At 37.6% G+C, this 19,464-nt stretch overlaps 1 protein-coding gene across 3 annotated transcripts in view; it reads left to right on the top strand.

The window, feature by feature from the left end:
* Positions 1–19,464, top strand: part of ITPR2 (inositol 1,4,5-trisphosphate receptor type 2) — a 523,758-nt gene that overhangs the window by 143,814 nt on the left and 360,480 nt on the right. For all 3 annotated transcript variants that reach the window (XR_004483814.2, XM_033430221.2, XM_004270904.3), the window contains 2 exons: positions 4,036–4,135; positions 4,670–4,830. Coding sequence is in view for 2 of the 3 variants with exons in the window: in XM_033430221.2 (XP_033286112.1) it covers positions 4,036–4,135; positions 4,670–4,830 (261 nt within the window). In the remaining variant the exon portion in view is untranslated. The remainder of the gene's footprint in view (positions 1–4,035; positions 4,136–4,669; positions 4,831–19,464) is intronic.

Raw genomic sequence — 19,464 nt, 5'->3', positions numbered from 1 at the left:
TGATTTGAAGGGTCAGATCCTCTCCATATGGGAGAAGTGTTTCAAGCAGCAGGAACACAAAGTGGAAGAATCTTGAGATTTACTAGGTGTGCTGAAGGACCAGCTAAGAGACCAGTTGGCCCCCAGTGAGGCAGGGGAAAGGAGATTGTTAATGAGGGAGTCAGAACTTAAGGTAAGAGAGTATTTTACATTCTTTCACTTCGATTTGATTATTTTAATTAAGATTTTTTTGTTTTGCCTAGAGCTGTCTACTTTCCAGCAATAGCACTCTGATGTGATCTCTAGATGCATAGAGGGGTTTTGCCCATATATTCAGGTCTAGTGAAATGGTTCTAAATTGTCCTTGGTACAGCATGATTGTCTCAGCCTTGGGCAGATGGCAGTGGTTAGGCTGAAGGTACCTGCTCAAAATGCAGACATTATTGTGTAGGTTACTTTCAGGGCAGGTAAAAAGTTGCTGTACTAACACTGCCAAGAAACACTGCTCCTTGGACTTCCTTGGCTGTTTCCTGGCTGTTCTCATTCATGAGAAATGTAGCTCAGTCTACGGCCATACCACCCTGAATGTGCCCAGTCTTGTCTGATCTTGGAAGCTAAGCAGAGTCGGACCTGGTTTTTACTTGGATGGGAGAAATGTAGCCTGAATCTTGGCCTTATATGAGCCATCTCTCACTCTCTTGTACCAACAGAAGCCTGTAAAGAAATACCCTCTGAAGGTTTGGCCTGATGCAGGTCTTTGACCTTCTCTTCTGAGTATTGCATCTTAATAAATCCTTACTCTGACTATGCATTTTCGATTTTAACTCAGCAAGAATAGAGTCCTTCTTGAACTCTAACCAAGAAAGTTTGCTTAGGGAAATGATAGAAAGATCTTACTCTAATGTGACTAGACCCAAGACAAGCCCCTGAGCCTCACTTTATATGGAAGGTTTCATCTATTCCTGTTTCAGAACTGCTGAAGCCCTTCTCAGTATCGAACAGAATTTTGTATTAACATAGATTCATTTGTCATTAATTGTTGTAAAGCTAACACTAATGAACACTTAATAATGACTACTATTATAACTCTGGAGCACTGGCTGTGTGCTAAGCACTGTGTCAGCTTCTTTATAAATGTCTTATTTAATGCTGGCAGCAACTCTTACAGATCAGGAACTAAGGACTTAGAGCAGTGCTTTTCAAGTTGGCTCTAAACTGGAATCACCTGGGCAGCATTGCGCCCTCTCCATGCTCTGGCCACACCAAGACCAGTGAAATCAGAGTCTTGGGGGCAGGATGCAGGCTTTATTTTTAAAAATCAGTACCCAGGTGATTCCAATGCGGGGTCAAATACTTCTCAAACTTTACACTCTGTAATCAGTGCTTCTCACACTTTAATGTGTACTGAACCCCCTGGGGATCTGATGGCAGCTCAGATTCTGATCTGCTTGGTGGGGTCTGAAGTCTGCATTGCTAACAGACCCTCAGATAGTGCTGATCCTCCTGGTTTGTGGACTAGACTTTTAAGTATCAAGGGCTTGGAGCAGTGGTTCCCAGTCTTTGGTGCGCGTTGGAATATCTGGGGATCTTTAAAAAGTACTGATGCCTCCTCTTACTCCCAGACGTCCTGATTTAAATGGTGTGCGGTGCAGCTTAGGCAATAATAGGGTTGTAAAAGCTTTCCAGGTGATTCTAACATGTAGCCAAGTTGGGGAACCACTGGCTCAGTGTGATTAGGTCGATTGATCCTTGTCAGGCTCATGAAGTGGAATTTGATCCTGGATTCTGTGAGCTCAAAATCTGTACTCTTAACCGCTATGCTACCGTGCCTTCATCTTTTAGACATTCCGATTATATCAAGATTTTAACAATGGATTTATGTGGTGTGGGTCCTAAAGAGTTACTCATTTCCAAAATTCTTAGAAATTGCAGGTTATTATGCTCAAATGTAGTCTCTTTAGCTTGGAACCCAGCCATCTAGGTTGACTCCATAAGCAGCTATAGAAGGTCCAGGAGTAAGAATAGGGGGAACGACACAGAGCTGAATAAGCTATGGCCTCACTTTCCAGATGCTTAAAATATCAATACAATGAGGAGGATAACTGAGTCCAAGTGACATCTCCTGTATAATTCCATGCAGAAGATAAGTGGTAATACAGAGGTATTTCACGATTGGACCTTTGCTGATTATTTGGACAAGGATTGGACCTTTGCTGTTTTAGATTTTTGAAACAATCTCTATTTCTTTTTTTGCACTTAATTTATTTGAAACTTTGTTCACGTCTTGCTAAAGCATTCTAATATTTCGTTCCAAGTGTGATAGCGGTATAGCAGGCACCTCTGTGCAGGGCAACAGAACATTTATTACAAACATACCGTGTTTCACAGTGCTTTCCCCTGGAAGAGCAGACTCTATACTTTCTGGCGGCATTTTTTTTAGTCCTGTGGGTATTATTTCCTCTAGAATATGTTCTTTTATTTTACCTGAGAGTCCACAAGGTGGATCTTTGCGGGGGTCTCTTTTAGAAACACCACGAGAGGGACCAGGTGTGGGACTACCACTGCATTCACCAAAATGGTCAGTTACCCATTCTCTAGCTACTGCTAACAAAAATTGCTTGTAAGACATTTTATTCAGTGCATTAACTCAGTCTCTATTTTATCTACTTTTATGAATGAAAAGAATCATGATGTTTGAGAATGAATCTCTTTACCTGAAGTCCTTGGCGTTTTATTTGATTTTCTCTTATTGGCCTTAATGCTTTCTGCCTCATGTTATATGATTTATTTATCTTATCTTTCCTACTGAACTTTCAGCAACTTGAAGGCAGAGAACTTACCTCAGTGGTTTTCTTTTAATAGATACTTTATCCATTTTGTTAAAGAAATAATGATAATAGATTCACCAAAAATGATAATATTTGAGCTGGGTGAAGCTCTAGCTGTCCTTTCTTATGCACTCTCTCTCAGTTCACATATAGTTGATTCTTATTATTTCTGGAACATGAATTAGCAAATACTGACCCATTGCTTCTGAGGGAAATGCAGAGTTAGGTTCCTGCAAGCCTCTGGGCACAATATTTTTGTCAATCAATCAATACTCAACCTTATTTGATATGTGTTTTTGTTTAAAGACACCTTATTTAATATATATTGTTTCATTAGCATTGAATTCACAGCCATCATCACTATAACTCATGCCTGAATGAAGCATCTCTTATATGAGTTATTTTCTCCGAAATGCACATCACAGTCTTGCTGTATAGGAACACAAGACAGCACTTCAGCACTGTGCTTAGGACTGTTTTAAACAATGAATTCACTAACAACAGATAGTGAAAAACATGGCGCCAAACAGACCACAGAAAGACACTTGTTGACAGTATGAGAGCAGAAACGAGAAGGAAGAGCATCGTGTTGTTCAGCCTCACTGGGAATGTGAGTGGCAGGGAATCAGATTTTTTGCCACTCCGTGTATGTCTGAGAATGACTTCCAGAGTGACCCAAGTATTGATCTTGGGGTTACGGATACATTTTTGTGAGTAGGCAGATTCACAGGCATGGAATCTGCGATTAATGAGGATCGACTGCACTATGTACTTTTACGTGCAGATGATTAAACCACAAAAGGGACTACAATCAGACAGCAGTTTTAACTCAGATGGTTACACAGTCAGTGCTTCTTACTCTAGTATGCATCAGAATTGCCTGGAAAGGCTGGTAAAATCCTGTTGGATCTCACCCTCAGAGCTTCTGAGTCAGTGGACTGGGATGAAGCCTCAGAATTTGCATTTCTAACTAGTTCTTAGGTGATGCTGATGTTGCTGGTCCAGGGACCAGATTTTGAGAACCACTGGTTTATGTAATAATACTGCATGCTTTGAAGTAGCCTATAGTTCAGATATTCCCTTTAAACTAGACTGATCTACACTTGAGTCAGTTACTAAGTCTAAAAATATATTTATATTCATATCATGTATGAAACTGGTAAATATGTTGATATGTAAGTGTGCTAATTTTTTATAATCTGTGTTTTTAATACTATTTTTCTTTTAGGAATTCGTACGTTCGGTTAAGACATTTATGTACAAACACGTGGGTAACCAGCACTAGCATCCCCATAGACACAGATGAAGAGAGGCCTGTTATGTTGAAGGTAAATGTTGCCGAGAGTGGTTTACTTTTCAGCCAGATGTTGTGTGAATAGGATTAGGCGGTGACTGACATGTTCTTACAGTTGAGCTTCACCAGTATTAGAGATTATTGCAATTAATTTCATCAGGCACTCGTGCGTACCGCTTGCTTTAGGTAGCTGAACTTAGAGGCTAGACTGCAGCCGGGCTGTGATTCAGGAAGATGTAGCAGAGATACCAAAAGAGTGGGAGTAGCATATAGAAAGGGAAGAAGATTCTAGGAGGGCATTTCCTCTCCTCTGTTGAAACTGAAGCAAAGAACGTGTGTGAAAGGGATACATTTCTAGGCGGGCTTTGAAAACAAGGCAGGAAATGGGCACGGGAAATCTGTGTCCCTACGGCCTTTCATAGTGGACGATGCGTGTAGCAATTATTGTGTTTGGATTCTCTACTCCTGTTTTGTATCTCTTAAACAGTACTAAGATGTGTTAGTAGTTGAAGAATATTGCATAGTTATTTAGTAAAACAACTAATCTCAGTGGAAAAACACATTGCAGATCGGAACTTGCCAAACAAAAGAAGATAAAGAAGCTTTTGCCATTGTGTCTGTCCCGCTGTCTGAGGTCCGAGACTTAGACTTCGCCAATGACGCAAATAAAGTGCTGGCGACCACAGTTAAAAAGCTGGAAAATGGCACAATAACTCAGAATGAAAGGAGGTTAGTGACTTTTAAAATGACTTTTAAATCATAGAGTCAGTTGTCAACTCTTGCAGTAGACCTCAGGTGAATGAATGACTCTAAGGGAATATGTAGAATGGTTTCCATAGCAGCACACCTGCTTCTGAATGAGCAGATCCCGGGGAGTGAATGAAAATGGTGACATTAAAATCTGGTGGAATATTTACTTTTTCCATTTTAGCTTGGCTTGAACACAGTTGTTTTTAGTTACTTTCTGGTCTTTCCTTTTAAATGTTTCGTAAGAGATGCCTTTTGCTGCACTTGATTTGATATTTGAGTTGGGAGTTCTAAAGGTCCTAAAAGAGGTTTTATGTTTTTCTCTTCTTACTTATTCAAGATACATTTCTCTGCTCAAGTACCACAAAACAAGCATGTTATATAATACCAGCAAACAATCTGCAAAGTGTACCTCTCTGCCCTTGTAACTGCCTCAGAGAAACTGGATCTTTGATTCTTCAACTCTGGTTTTGGAAATGAGTGAGACAGAGAATGATACTGATAGCTATCAGTCATTTTATCCCTAATTTATGTTGGTACCATGTTAGGCACCGTAAATATATTTCTCTAGTCCTTCAAACAGCCCTGAGATGGACATTACTCCCATCTTACATAAAGGAAAATTGAAAGGTTAAGCAAATTAGGTAAGGTCACACAGTAAGTGGGGGATTTAATCACGTGTGGTTTTAAAGTCCATAGGTTTCCAACACACCAGAGCACAAGCATTGTCTGTATTTCTCCACTTCATGGTCTGCTATATACCTTTCAATATGAACAAGAAAACGCTATTTACCAATTTCCCAGGCATTCATACGTTGGAACTCTCATACACAGCTGGTGAGATGATAACTGGTATAAGCACTTTGGGACATAGTTTGACAGTAATGAGCAAAGTTAAAGAAGCAGTCTCTCCTCATGTGAGTGGAATCATGTAGTGTTTGTCCTTCTGTGACAGGCTCATTTCACTAAGCATAATGTCCTCCAGTTTTATCCACATTGTCACATGTGACGGGATTTCCTTATTTTTTAAAGTTGAATAATATTCTTAGGACAGTTTTCTTGTGCAAACTGTCAAGATGCTGAATGAAATAGGTGGGTACAGATGGAGAGGGAGGGCGCAGACTGCTGACATTAAAGTACTGACCTCCACATTCTGGTTCTCCTAATATCACAGCTGTGAGGAGTCAGAACCCAGAGAACGGCCGACTGCATGATTTGGTTCATTTTCTTAACTGCATATGTAATCTTCGGATGATAATAAAATAGATTATAGAAAAACTGAAAAAAAAGTTGAATAATATTCTATCATAGGTGTATATTGCATTTTCTTTATGCATTCATCCATTGATGGACATTTAGTTTCCATATTTGGCTGTTGTTAATAATGTTGTAAAATAACTCATAGAAACCGAGACTAGTCTGGTGGTTGCCAGGGGCTGGGGGGAGGGAGAAATGAGGAGTTTCTGTTTAACGGGTATGAAGTTTCATTTATATGAGATGAAGATCGGCTGTACAACATTGTGCCTGTAGTTAACAATACTGTATTATGCACATAAAAATTTAAAACGGTAGATCTCATGTGTTCCTAACACACATGCACGCGTGCGCGCGCGCACACACACACACAATCACACACACACACACACACACAGAAGCAAGTAGTCCGTGACTTACCGATTCTGCTCCTAGGCTGAACATTCTTGAACATCTGTCCAAAAGAAGTTTCTATATGTGTGCACCAGGACACATTTAAGAATGTTCAGCCTTAGTCTAAATAACCCCAAACTGAAAACTGTTAAATGTCCATCACCAGTGGAACAGGTGAATACAGTTTTGGTATCGTCACATGGTGGTATACATATATAACAATGAAAATACATGACCTACATCTATGTACAACTACATGGATAAATCTAATAAACTTTAGATTGAGTGAGAACAAGACACAAATGTATTCACTGTAAGATTATTTGTAAAGTCCAAAATCAAGCAAAATTGAACTCTTTGGGGTTTAAGAAATTGGCAGAACTATAAAGAAACGCAAGGAAAGAATTGTCACAGAAATCAGGATGGTGTTCTCGGGGGGAGGGATTTGAGGAGACTTTTTCAATGTTCCACTTCCTACTCTGCGTGGTGGCTTGATAAGGTTTACGTGGTAAGCATTCCATAATGAAACACATATGTTTTATGAACTTTTAGATCCTGTCTTACAATACAAAGGAACAGAAAAATCCAAGTTGCTTCCTTCCAGCCGTATCAATAGAAAAAGTCATAAATATGCAAACCAATGGAATAGTTATTTCTCAGCTTCCTCTGTTCTTACCTCTGTTTCCCCCCTAACACACCTGCATTTGAAAACCACTCTTGTGTATGCAATCGACCTCCAACCCCGTCGGGTGAAATGAATAAAGACCACAAGCTGAAGCAACTGCTCCCCTGTTCTGGACGACAGATAATTAAATATCAGAACTAAATTGTGACAGGCAATGGATTCCCATGTGTAGATACCACTTTTTTTATGTCTGTTATTTAGCTATTAACTCTGCTTTTGATGAATCTGTTTCTTTGTCTCTGTCATTGTCACATACGCGCAGAAATTTCCTCAGCCTCGCTAAAAAGTCTCCCTTGCTAAGTATTAAGGTGTTCCTTGAAGAAAAGGACAAATAAAGATTGATTATGAGCACTCCGCCATTGCCGACTGTAACTCTTCTTCAGTTACTGCCGGAGAGAATCTTAACCTCTCGAGATGATTCTCAGGAAGGTGGTGGACCAGGACGGACCAGGGATCGTGCATTTTTATTCCCCCGCTATTTTAGAGTGAAAAACATCGTAGCAAAAAGAAGGTCTTACCTGAGAAATAGGAAGTTGCAATGATTGATCTTCATTTAGTAATTTGCAAAAAGCCACCTGCCATCAGAACTCATTCAAAGCTGCCTGTCAGTACAGGGGAGCTTATAGGCTTAGTTGAATGTGTTTATATTATTTTCTCGGTTTTAGAATTTGATATAAAATTCTTTCTGAGAATTCCACACAACTCTGACTCCCTCCCCTCCCCAGAGAATGAAGTTATTATTAGAGATTCTTTTACTCAAAACCGTGAAGAATGTTACAAGGTCAAAGGGAACATGTTAGAATATAGGAGATCTGTCTGAAAATGCCTGTATTGTTCCAATCCTTCCTCCCCTACCTCCCCTCCCCTTTCATTCACCCCAGGAGTGGGCTCCAGAGGCACAGCTCCTGTGTTCTGCTCCAAGATCCTCAACCTCAGATATTTTTTTCGTGGAATTTTCCTCTGCATAGCTGCACCAACAAAATAGACAGTATTGGGAACACATTGGGGTGGGAGAGGAGAGAGGATGGAGGGGGGTAAATCCGTTCAGAGCTGGAGGAGGTGAGTCCTGCACCACGTTTTACCTCTGAGGGTACAGAAAAAGAGGTGGGGTTCCTCTGCTGCCTTTACAGTTCAGTGTCCATTTGTTTTCAGTGTTACTGAACTCCTGGTCCATGCCAGGCACTGGGCGCTGCAGCGTGTGTACACACAGTGCCAATGCAGTGGTGAACAGCCCAGACCCCAGCCAAGTCTTTCTGCAATTTGGGGGCTTGAGCACTGGTTCGAATTCCTTGTGATACGATTTCAGGATCTAGAGCAGGGGTCATCCAACATGTGATCACCAGATCAGATGTCCTGATTCAAAGTTAATATTTTCCTATAGCAGTATCATCTCCCCTTGAATTTTTATTTGCCTGATACTACTATCTTGACAACAGCTAACTTTTGTTTAGTGTTTGACTAGATGTCTTATTTTCAATATCCATTTGTTTCAGATTTCCCGGTCATTTTGTTTTGTTAATGTCTCTTGTGAGCGGCTGAGAGCTGGATTTTTAAAATCTAATCTGATAGTCTATTTGAATTTGCTAAAGTTTAATTACTTTGCATTTGATAAATAATGTGTTTGGACTTAATCCCTATGGGTATCTTATTTTGTTATTTTCTTTCTTTAGTGTAGCTTTTTTTTCCTTTTCCTCCACTTCTTTCTTGCTTTCTGTTAGATTGATGAAGTTTTTATTTTCTCCCTATTTTTCCTTTTCTTCTACTGGTTTAAAAGCTATAGATCATATTTCTATTCTTTCGCAAGTGCCCTTATGTTCTTGTCATACATTTCAACTATATATTCTTTCTTACAAAACTTGAAGATATTAAATATTTCTTTCTCTCATGGGAGAAAAATGCCTCAGAATGCTTTAATTATACACTGACATTCTACCTCCCATCATTTTTTGGAATAGTTGTCTAAAACCATAGTTCTGTGTTTATTCTTTAAATTACTTGTGTCACGTAAATTATGATGTATCACTTTTTATTACTGAAAATCCAGTTCCTAAAAATTTCTTTTAGTTATTAATTATATTTCTTAATGTACTTTACCTGTTGTTCTGTTTGCTTTTATTTCTTGCATCTCACTCCTGTCTGGGTTCACTTTTCTTCTTGCTGAAATTTGTTCTTTAGTCTATTCAATGAGGTTATAAATCTTATTAATCTTCATGTATGTGAGAATGTCTTTATTTTTCCTCCTATCTTAAGTGATACTTTATGTATGGAATGCTAGCTTGACAATTCTTTTTTTTTAGTATTTTAAAGTTGTAATTTAATTATTTTCTATTATCTCTTGTTGCCATTAAGAATTGTTATTCTTTATTGGCATTTTTCTTTACTTTCTGATAATTTTCTGTTTTTTTTCCTTTGTCTTTGATGTCCTAAAATTTCACTACAATGTGTTTACAAGTAACTTTTATTTTTGTTTTTCCCACTTGACATTTAGGGTATGCTTTTGATCAGAATACTTAAGTCTTCCTTCAATTCTGGAAAATTTTCAGCCATTTTCTTTCAGATATTACTTCTTTGTCTTTTCCTCTTATCTCTCTTCTGGAACTCCTATTAGGTGTATGTTGGATCCACTTAATTCATCTTCTTTATCTTTTAAATTTCCTTTTATAATTTGCCTTTTAGAATCTGTTGCTCTCTGGATCGAATTTTTCAATACTGTCTATATTGTAAGTCACTACTTTTTCTTAGAATGTGTGTATAATAGTTTACCTTCATGAATTATATTTTTATTTAAATGATTATAATTTTATTTCTCAGATTTCTATTGATTCTTTTGCATAGCCACCTTTTCTTCATTTGTATCTGCCCTCTTTTATATATGTTGTCTTTTTTGGTATATAGTTATTTTCTTTATCTCTTTGAGGGTTGGAAACACTTATTTAAAAGCTATTTTGAAATTGTTCTGTTACTTGAATTTTGTTGGTAACGAATTGGCCTCCTGATTTTTTAGTATGATGGTTGGCTTTCTTAATGTCAGTTTTTCTCATGTGCTTTGGAATTTAAATATGCAGGCTCTTCTTGGATGGGCGATTTTTGCTTATCCTCTCTCTACATTCACTCATCTTTTTTATTAGTTTTATGGTTGCCTCTACCTGGCTTGCCTCAACAAGTCTGGAGCCAGATCTGATATTGAGGGCTGAGAGTTCATGTCTTATGGTAATTTAAGGCTTTAGCCATTGAGATCACAGGTGGGTATGTCCAGTCCTGTCTGTGCTTCCTCTCTTTCCTCCTACTACTCACTGTACAGCTAGGGCCCAAACAGGGATCACCACATTTTTAAGGTTCCTTTAAGAGATGGAGAAGCCCTGCTTTAGTCTCTGCTTTCTTGTCTTTAGTTTAACTCCTTATCACATGCTTTCAGTACCCATTTTCTTGCCAGTACTGAATATTATCCTTGCTCATCGCTGTCTTTCTTATTTTATTCCTGATCCACAAAGCTTTTTATTATGGTTTTAGGTATGTCTTTTAAAAAAATATATTTCATCTCTCATTGCTGCCTATGATAAAAAAGTCACAAAAAATTTTTTTAGTAAAAGCAGATTAATAAGATTGAATGAGTTAGTAGGACCTAACCATCTCCCAGTATAGAATTGTAATTTTATCTAAACTGAAAAAACCCACTTTTGTCTGCCACAGGTGGGATGCTTGAGGTGAAAAGACAAAAGAATAAGGTTTCAACAGTTTCGGAGGTCAAAAGAGAAGACTAGTTTTCTTGGCTATCATTGCCTCAACATCAAGGGAGGTGGGCTCTGCAAATAAGTTAATGTACAGCGATCCTCAGTCAAGACTTAATTTTCTTCATCATCACTCCATTAACTATATCAATTTTTAGGCCATTTGGAGGAGTTTGAAGCAGAGTCATTTGTAGTTGCTCCCAAAGTTGCCCTTTCTTAGATGTCTAAACGTCTGAATACAATATCCTCAAAACAGCAAGAGAAAAAGAACACTAGTACTTTTAAAAAGAAAATGCAGATATATTTATGCTCGGACTGGACTTGTAGATTGAGCCACTAAGGTTCAACTTAATTTCAGTTTGTTCAAGAAATCTGAGCTCAAAATAAATGTTTTATTATTTCTTTTAAGAATAACAGAATGATATAGAAGACATTGAGTCACAATTTCAAAAGAAATTCACACCACATTTTGATGCGTAGGAATCATGTTTTACATTTCTGTGGTTGCCCACAGAAGTTGTGTGAGTGAATCCTATTCGTTAGACGTGTTGTCAAAAAGAAATAGATTGGGTTAAGATTTTAAATAGGCACACAAGAAAACATAATATCTCTGGAATTTGGGGGTGGAGTTTATGATCCTTGGAAGTGTGCTGAAATTTGGATGTGGTGGCTAAATTCTGGATTATGGATGTGTCCACTTAACTCCATTCCATTGCAGGAGGTAAATCTGGAGATAAGATCGAGATGCTTCCTAACTGAATACATTCCACACTTTGCTAGAGTCGCTGAATCTCTTAAATTGTAGTTTTCTTATTGATGTTATCATGATTGATCATGATGATAATGGTGAATAATTATGCTAACGTATGTGGATAAAGCTTATTTATTTATTGAAGTATAGTAGATTTACAATGTTGTGTTAGTTTCTAGTGTACAGCAAAGTGATTCAGTTATACATAAATATACATATTCTTCTTCACATTCTTTTCCATTCCAGTTTATTACAGGATACTGAATATCGTTCCCTGCGCTATGCAATAAGACCTTGTTGTTTATCTATTTTATATATAGTAGTTTGTGTCTGCTAATCCCAAACTCCTAATTTATCCATCCTCCACCCCCTTTCGCATTTGGTAACCGTAAGTCTGTTTTCTATGTCTCTGAGTCTGTTTCAATAAATAAGTTGTAAATAAGTTCATTTGTGTCATATTTTAGATTCCACATGTAAGTGATATCATATGGTATTTGTCTTTCTCTGTCTGACTTACTTCACTTAATATGATAATCTCCAGGTCCATCCATGTGGCTGCAAATGGCATTATTTCATTCTTTTTTATGGCTGAGAAATATTCTATTGTGTATATATATACCACATCTTCTTGGATAAAACGTATTTAAATATTTGTTGGATAGCTTTTGTGGTATCCAAAAATTCACATACGGTGCAGCTCCCTGGTGGTCTACTACCTGGGATCATAAAAAAATTCATATAGAAAATGAAAGATCACAGGAAGGAGGAAGAAGGAGGCTAAGGGGGGAACCACTGAGGTTCAAGTAATTGTTAAAATAATAACTGAAATGTAGAATTTAAAGGTGAACATTAGTGCATGATTTTAGAATATTATGATTTTTATAGATCAGGTAATACTTTCAGAACAATTTAGAGCATCTGATTGCTTACTCTTGTCTTTCTATGAAGTTCAGTTAAGTTTTTCCTCTTTTGTACAGGGAGAAATTGAAATGTAGTGAACATTAAGAGATGTAGACTGATAAAAATAGAACTACCATACGACCCAGCAATCCCACTACTGGGCATATACCCTGAAAAAACCATAATTCAAAAAGAGTCATGTACCACAATGTTCATTGCAGCTCAATTAACAATAGCCAGGACATGGAAGCAATCTATGTGTCCATTGACAGATGAATGGATAAAGAAGATGTGGCACATATATACAATGGACTATTACTCAGGCCTAAAAAGAAATGAAATTGAGTTATTTGTAGTGAGGTGGATGGACCTAGAGTCTGTCATACAGAGTGAAGTAAGTCAGAAAGAGAAAAACAAATAACATATGCTAACACATATAAATGAAATCTAAAAAAAAAAAATAGTTCTGAAGAACATAAGGACAGGACAGGAGTAAAGACGCAGAAGTAGAAAATGGACTTGAGAATAAGTGGTGCTGGGAAAACTGGACAGGTACATGTAAAAGTATGAGATGAGATCACTCTCTAACACCATACACAAAAATAAACTCAAAATGGATTAAAGACCTAAATGTAAGGCCAGAAACTATCAAACTCCTAGAGGAAAACATATGCAGAATACTCTATGACATAAATCACAGCAAGATCCTTTTTGACCCTCCTCCTAGAGAAATGGAAATAAAAACAAAAATAAACAAATGGGACCTAATGAAACTTCAAAGCTTTTGCACAGCAAAAGAAGCCATAAACAAGACCAAAAGCCAACCCTCAGAATGGGAGAAAATATTTGGAAATGAAGCAACTGACAAAGGATTAATCTCCAAAATTTACAAGCAGCTCATTAACAAAAAAACAAACAACCCAATCCAAAAATGGGCAGAAGACCTAAATAGACATTTCTCCAAAGAAGATATACAGACTGCCAACAAACACATGAAAGAATGCTCAACATCATTAATCATTAGAGAAATGCAAATCAAAACTACAATGAGATATCATCTCACACCAGTCAGAATGGCCATCATCAAAAAGTCTGGAAACAATAAATGCTGGAGAGGGTGTGGAGAAAAGGGAACACTCTTGCACTGCTGGTGGGAATGTGAATTGGTTCAGCTACTATGGAGAACAGTATGGGGGGTCCTTAAAACCCTACAAATAGAACTACCATATGACCCAGCAATCCCACTACTGGGCATATACCCTGAGAAAACGATAATTCAAAAAGAGTCATGTACCAAAATGTTCATTGCAGCCCTGTTTACAATAGCCCGGAGATGGAAGCAACCTAAGTGTCCATCATCGGATGAATGGATAAAGAAGATGTGGCACATATATACAATGGAATATTACTCAGCCATAAAAAGAAACGAAATTCAGCTATTTGTAATGAGGTGGATAGACCTAGAGTCTGTCATACAGAGTGAAGTAAGTCAGAAAGAGAAAGACATATACCATATGCTAACACATATTTATGGAATTTAAGAAAAAAAATGTCATGAAGAACCTAGGGGTAAGACAGGAATAAAGACACAGACCTACTAGAGAATGGACTTGAGGATATGGGGAGGGGGAAGGGTAAGCTGTGACAAAGTGAGAGAGAGGCATGGACATATATACACTACCAAACGTAAGGTAGATAGCTAGTGGGAAGCAGCCGCATAGCATGGGGATATTGGCTCGGTGCTTTGTGACCGCCTGGAGGGGTGGAATAGGGAGGGTGGGAGGTAGGGAGACGCAAGAGGGAAGAGATATGGGAACATATGTATATGTATAACTGATTCACTTTGTTATAAAGCAGAAACAAACAAACAAAAAAGAAAATGGACTTGAGGACATGAGGAGGGGGAAGGGTAAGCTGGGGTGAAGTGAGAGAGTGGCATGGACGTATATACAGTACCAAATGTGAAATAGATAGCTAGTGGGAAGCAGCCAAATAGCACAGGGAGATCAACTCGGTGCTTTGTGACCACCTAGAGGGGTGGGATAGGGAGGGTGGGAGGGGATGCAACAGGAAGGAGATATGGGGATATATGTATATGTATAGCTGATTCACTTTGTTACACAGCAGAAACTAACACACCATTGTAAAGCAATTATGCTCCAATAAAGATGCTAAAAGAAAAAAAGAAATGTAGTCTAAGTTAATAGTGAAAAAGAAAAGAATCTAAATTAAGAATTTAGTTTAGATCTCAGAGCCGTGTCCCATGCAGAGTCTCTGCAGGCATCCCACCGCCGCCATATTAAAGTGCCGGTGCTGTCTTTTCACAATCTGAAGCACTGCATGCAAGGTCTCTGCACAAGGCCCCCTGTGAGCGTGTGAAACTAGACAAAGCACAAAGGAAAATACATAAAAAGGAAGAACTACAATCCTGCAGCCTGTGGAACAAAAACCACATTCACAGAAAGAGAGACAAGATGAAAAGGCAGAGGGCTATGTAGCAGATGAAGGAACAAGATAAAACCCCAGAAAAACAACTAAATGAAGTGGAGATAGCAACCTTCCAGAAAAAGAATTCAGAGCAACGATAGTGACGATGATCCAGTACCTCAGAAAAAGAATGGAGGCAGAGATCCAGAAGATGCAAGAAATGTTTAACAAAGATTTAGAAGAATTAAAGAACAAACAGAGATGAACAATACAGTAACTGGAATGAAAACTACACTAGAAGGAATCAGTAGCAGAATAACTGAGGCAGAAGAACGGATAAGTGACCTGGACGACAGAATGGTGGAATTCACTGCTGCGGAACAGAATAAAGAATGAAAAGAAATGAAGACAGCCTAAGAGACCTCTAGGACAACATTAAATGCAACAACATTCGCATTATAGGGGTCCCAGAAGGAGAAGAGAGAGAGAAAGGACCAGAGAAAATATTTGAAGAGATTGTAGTCGAAAACTTCCCTAACATGGGAAAGAAAGTAGCCACCCAATTCCAGGAAGCACAGAGACTCCCATACAGGATAAACCCAAGGAGAAACACACCGAGACACATAGTAATCAAATTGGCAAAAGTTAGAGACAAAGAAAAATTATTGAAAGCAGCAAGGGAAAAATGACAAATAACATACAAGGGAACTCTCATAAGGTTAACAGCTGATTTCTCAGCAGAAACTCTACAAGCCAGAAGGGAGTGGCGTAATATACTTAAAGTGATGAAAGGGAAAAACCTATTACCAAGATTACTCTACTGGGCAAGGATCTCATTCAGATTCATTGGAGAAATCAAAAGCTTTACAGACAAGCAAAAGCTAAGAGAATTCAGCACCACCAAACCAGCTCTACAAAAAATGCTAAAGGAACTTCTCTAAGTGGGAAACACAAGAGAAGAAAAGAACCTACAAAAACAAACCCAAAACAATTAAGAAAATGGTAATAGGAACATACATATGGATAATTACCTTAAATGTGAATGGATTAAATGCTCCAACCAAAAGACACAGGCATGCTGAATGGATACAAAAACAAGACCCATATATATATGCTGTCTACAAGAGACCCACTTCAGACCTAGGGACACATACCGACTGAAAGTGAGGGGATGGAAAAAGACATTCCGTGCAAAAGGAGATCAAAAGAAAGCAGGAGTAGCATTACTCATATCAGATAAAATAGACTTTAAAATAAAGACTGTTACAAGAGACAAGGAAGGATACTATGTAATTATCAAGGGATCAATGCAAGAAGATATAACTCTTATAAATATATATGCACCCAACATGGGAGCACCTCCATACATAAAGCAACTGCTAACAGCTATAAAAGAGGAAATCGACAGTAACACAATAATAGTGGGGGACTTTAACTTCTCACTTACACCAATGGACAGATCATGCAAAATGAAAATAAATAAGAAAACAGAATCTTTAAATGACAAAAAGACCGGATAGATTTAATTGATATTTATAGGACATTCTTTCCAAAAACAGGAGATTACACTTTCTTCTCAAGTGCACACAGAACATTCTCCAGGATAGATCACATCTTGGGTCAGAAATCAAGTAAATTTAAGAAAATTCAAATCATATCAAACATCTTTTCTGAACACAACGCTATGAGATTAGAAATCAATTACAGGGAAAAAAATCTGTAAAAAACACAAACACATGGAGGCTAAAAAATACATTACTGAATAACCAAGAGATCGCCGAAGAAGTCAGAGAGGAAATCAAAAAATACCTAGAGACAAATGACAATGAAAGCATGAAGATCCAAAACCTATGGGATGCAGCAAAAGCAGTTGTAAGAGGGAAGTTTATAGCTATACAACCCTACCTCAAGAAACAAGAAAAATATCAAATAAACAATCATTACACCTAAAGGAACTAGAGAAAGAAGAACAAACAAAACCCAATGTTAGCAGAAGGAAATAAATCATAAAGATCAGAGAAGAAATAAATGAAATAGAAACAAAGAAAACAATAACAAAGATCAATAAAACTAAAAGCTAGTTCTTTGAGAAGGTAAACAAAATTGATAAACCATTAGCCAGACTCATCAGGAAAAAGAGGGAGGGGACTCAAATCAATAAAATTACAAATGCAAAAGGAGAAGTTACAACAGACACTGCAGAAATACAGAGCATCTTAAGAGACTATTACAAGCAACTCTATGCCAATAAAATGGACAACCTGGAAGAAATGGACAAATTCTTAGAAAGGTATAACCTTTCAAGACTGAATGAGGAAGAAATAGAAAATATGAACAGACCAATCAGAAGTAATGAAATTGAAACTGTGATTAAATCACCAGATGGCTTCACAGGTGAAGTCTATCAAACATTTAGAGAAGAGCTAACACCCATCCTTCTCAAACTCTTCCAAAAAATTGCAGAGGAAGGAACACTCCCAAAATCATTCTATGAGGCCATCATCACCCTCATACCAAAACCAGAAAAAGATACTACAAAAAAAGAAAATTACAGACCAATATCACTGATGCATATAGATGAAAAAATCCTCAACTAAATACTAGCAAACAGAATCCAACAACACATTAAAAGGATCATGCACCATGATCAAGTGGGATTTATCCCAGGGATGCAAGGATTCTTCAATATACACAAATTAATCAATGTGATACACTATATTAACAAATTGAAGAATAAAAACCATATGATCACCTCAATAGATGCAGAAAAAGCTTTTGACGAAATTCAACACCCATTTATGATAAAGTCTCTCCAGAGAGTGGGCATAGAGGGAACCTACCTCAACATAATAAAGGCCATATATGACAAACCCACAGCAAGCATCATTCTCCATGGTGAAAAACTGTAAGCATTTCCTCTAAGATCAGGAACAAGACAAGGATGTCCACTCTCACCACTGTTATTCAACATAGTTTTGGAAGTTCTAGCCACGGCAATCAGAGAAGAGAAAGAAACAAAAGGAATACAAATTGGAAAAGGAGTAATACTGTCACTTTACAGTTGACATGATACTATACATAGAGAATCCTAAAGATGCCACCAGAGAACTACTAGAGCTCATCAATGAATTTGGTCAAGTTGCAGGGTACAAAATTAATGCACAGAAATCTCTTGCATTCCTATACATTAATGATGAAAAATCTGAAATAGAAATATAGGAAACACTCCCATTTACCACTGTAACAAAAAGAATAAAATACCTAGGAGTAAACCTACCCAGGGAGACAAAAGAGCTGTATGTGGAAAAGTATAAGACACTACTGAAAGAAATTAAGGATGATACCAACAGTTGGAGAGATATACCATGTTCTTGGATTGGAAGAATCATTATTTTGAAAATGACTATACTACCCAAAGCAATTTACAGATTCAATGCAATCCCTATCAAATTACCAATTGCATTTTTTACGGAACTTGAACAAATCATCATAAAATTTGTATGGAGACACAAAAGACTGCTAATAGCCAAAGCAGTCTTGAGGGAAAAAAACGGAGCTGGAGGAATCCGTCACCCTGACTTCAGACTATACTACAAAGCTATAGTAATCAATACAATATGGTACTGGCACAAAAACAGAAACATAGATCGATGCAACAAGATAGAATGCCCAGAGATAAACGCACACACCTATGGTCAACTAATCTATGACAAAGGAGACAAGCATTTACAATGGAGAAAAGACAGCCTCTTCAATAAGTGGTGTTGGGAAAACTGGACAGGTACATGTAAAAGAATGAAATTAGAACACTCCCTAACACCATACACAAAAATGAACTCAAAATGGATTAGAGACCTAAATGTAAGACTGGGCACTATAAAAGTCTTAGAGGAAAACATAGAACACTCTTTGAGATAAATCACAGCAAGACCTTTTTTGATCCACCTCCTATAGTAATGGAAATAAAAACAAAAATAAACAAATGGACCTAATGAAACTTCAAAGTTTTTTCACAGTAAAGAAAACCATAAATAAGACGAAAACACAACCCTTAGAATGGGAGAAAATATTTGCAAATGAATCATTGGACAAGGGATTAATCTCCAAAATATATAAACAGCTCATGGAGCTCAATATTAAGATGACTAGCAACTCTATCAAAAAATGGGCAGAAGACGTAAATTGACATTTCTCCAAAGAAGACATACAGATGGCCAAGAAGCACATGAAAAGCTGCTCAACATCACTAATTATTAGAGAAATGCAAATCAAAACTACAATGAGGTATCACCTCACACCAGTTAAAATGGGCATCATCAGAAAATCTACAAACAACAAATGCTGGAGAGGGTGTGGAGAAAAGGGAACCCTCTTGCACTGTTGGTGGGAATATAAATTGATACAGCCACTATGGAGAACCATATTCAGGTTCCTTAAAGAACTAAAAATAGAATTACCGTATGACCCAGCCATCCCAC

This window comes from Orcinus orca, chromosome 11 (genome assembly GCF_937001465.1).
Source record: "Orcinus orca chromosome 11, mOrcOrc1.1, whole genome shotgun sequence".
Lineage (NCBI taxonomy): Eukaryota > Metazoa > Chordata > Mammalia > Artiodactyla > Delphinidae > Orcinus > Orcinus orca.
Note: the sequence above shows the minus strand (reverse complement) of the source record. Positions and strands in the feature narration are given on the sequence as shown.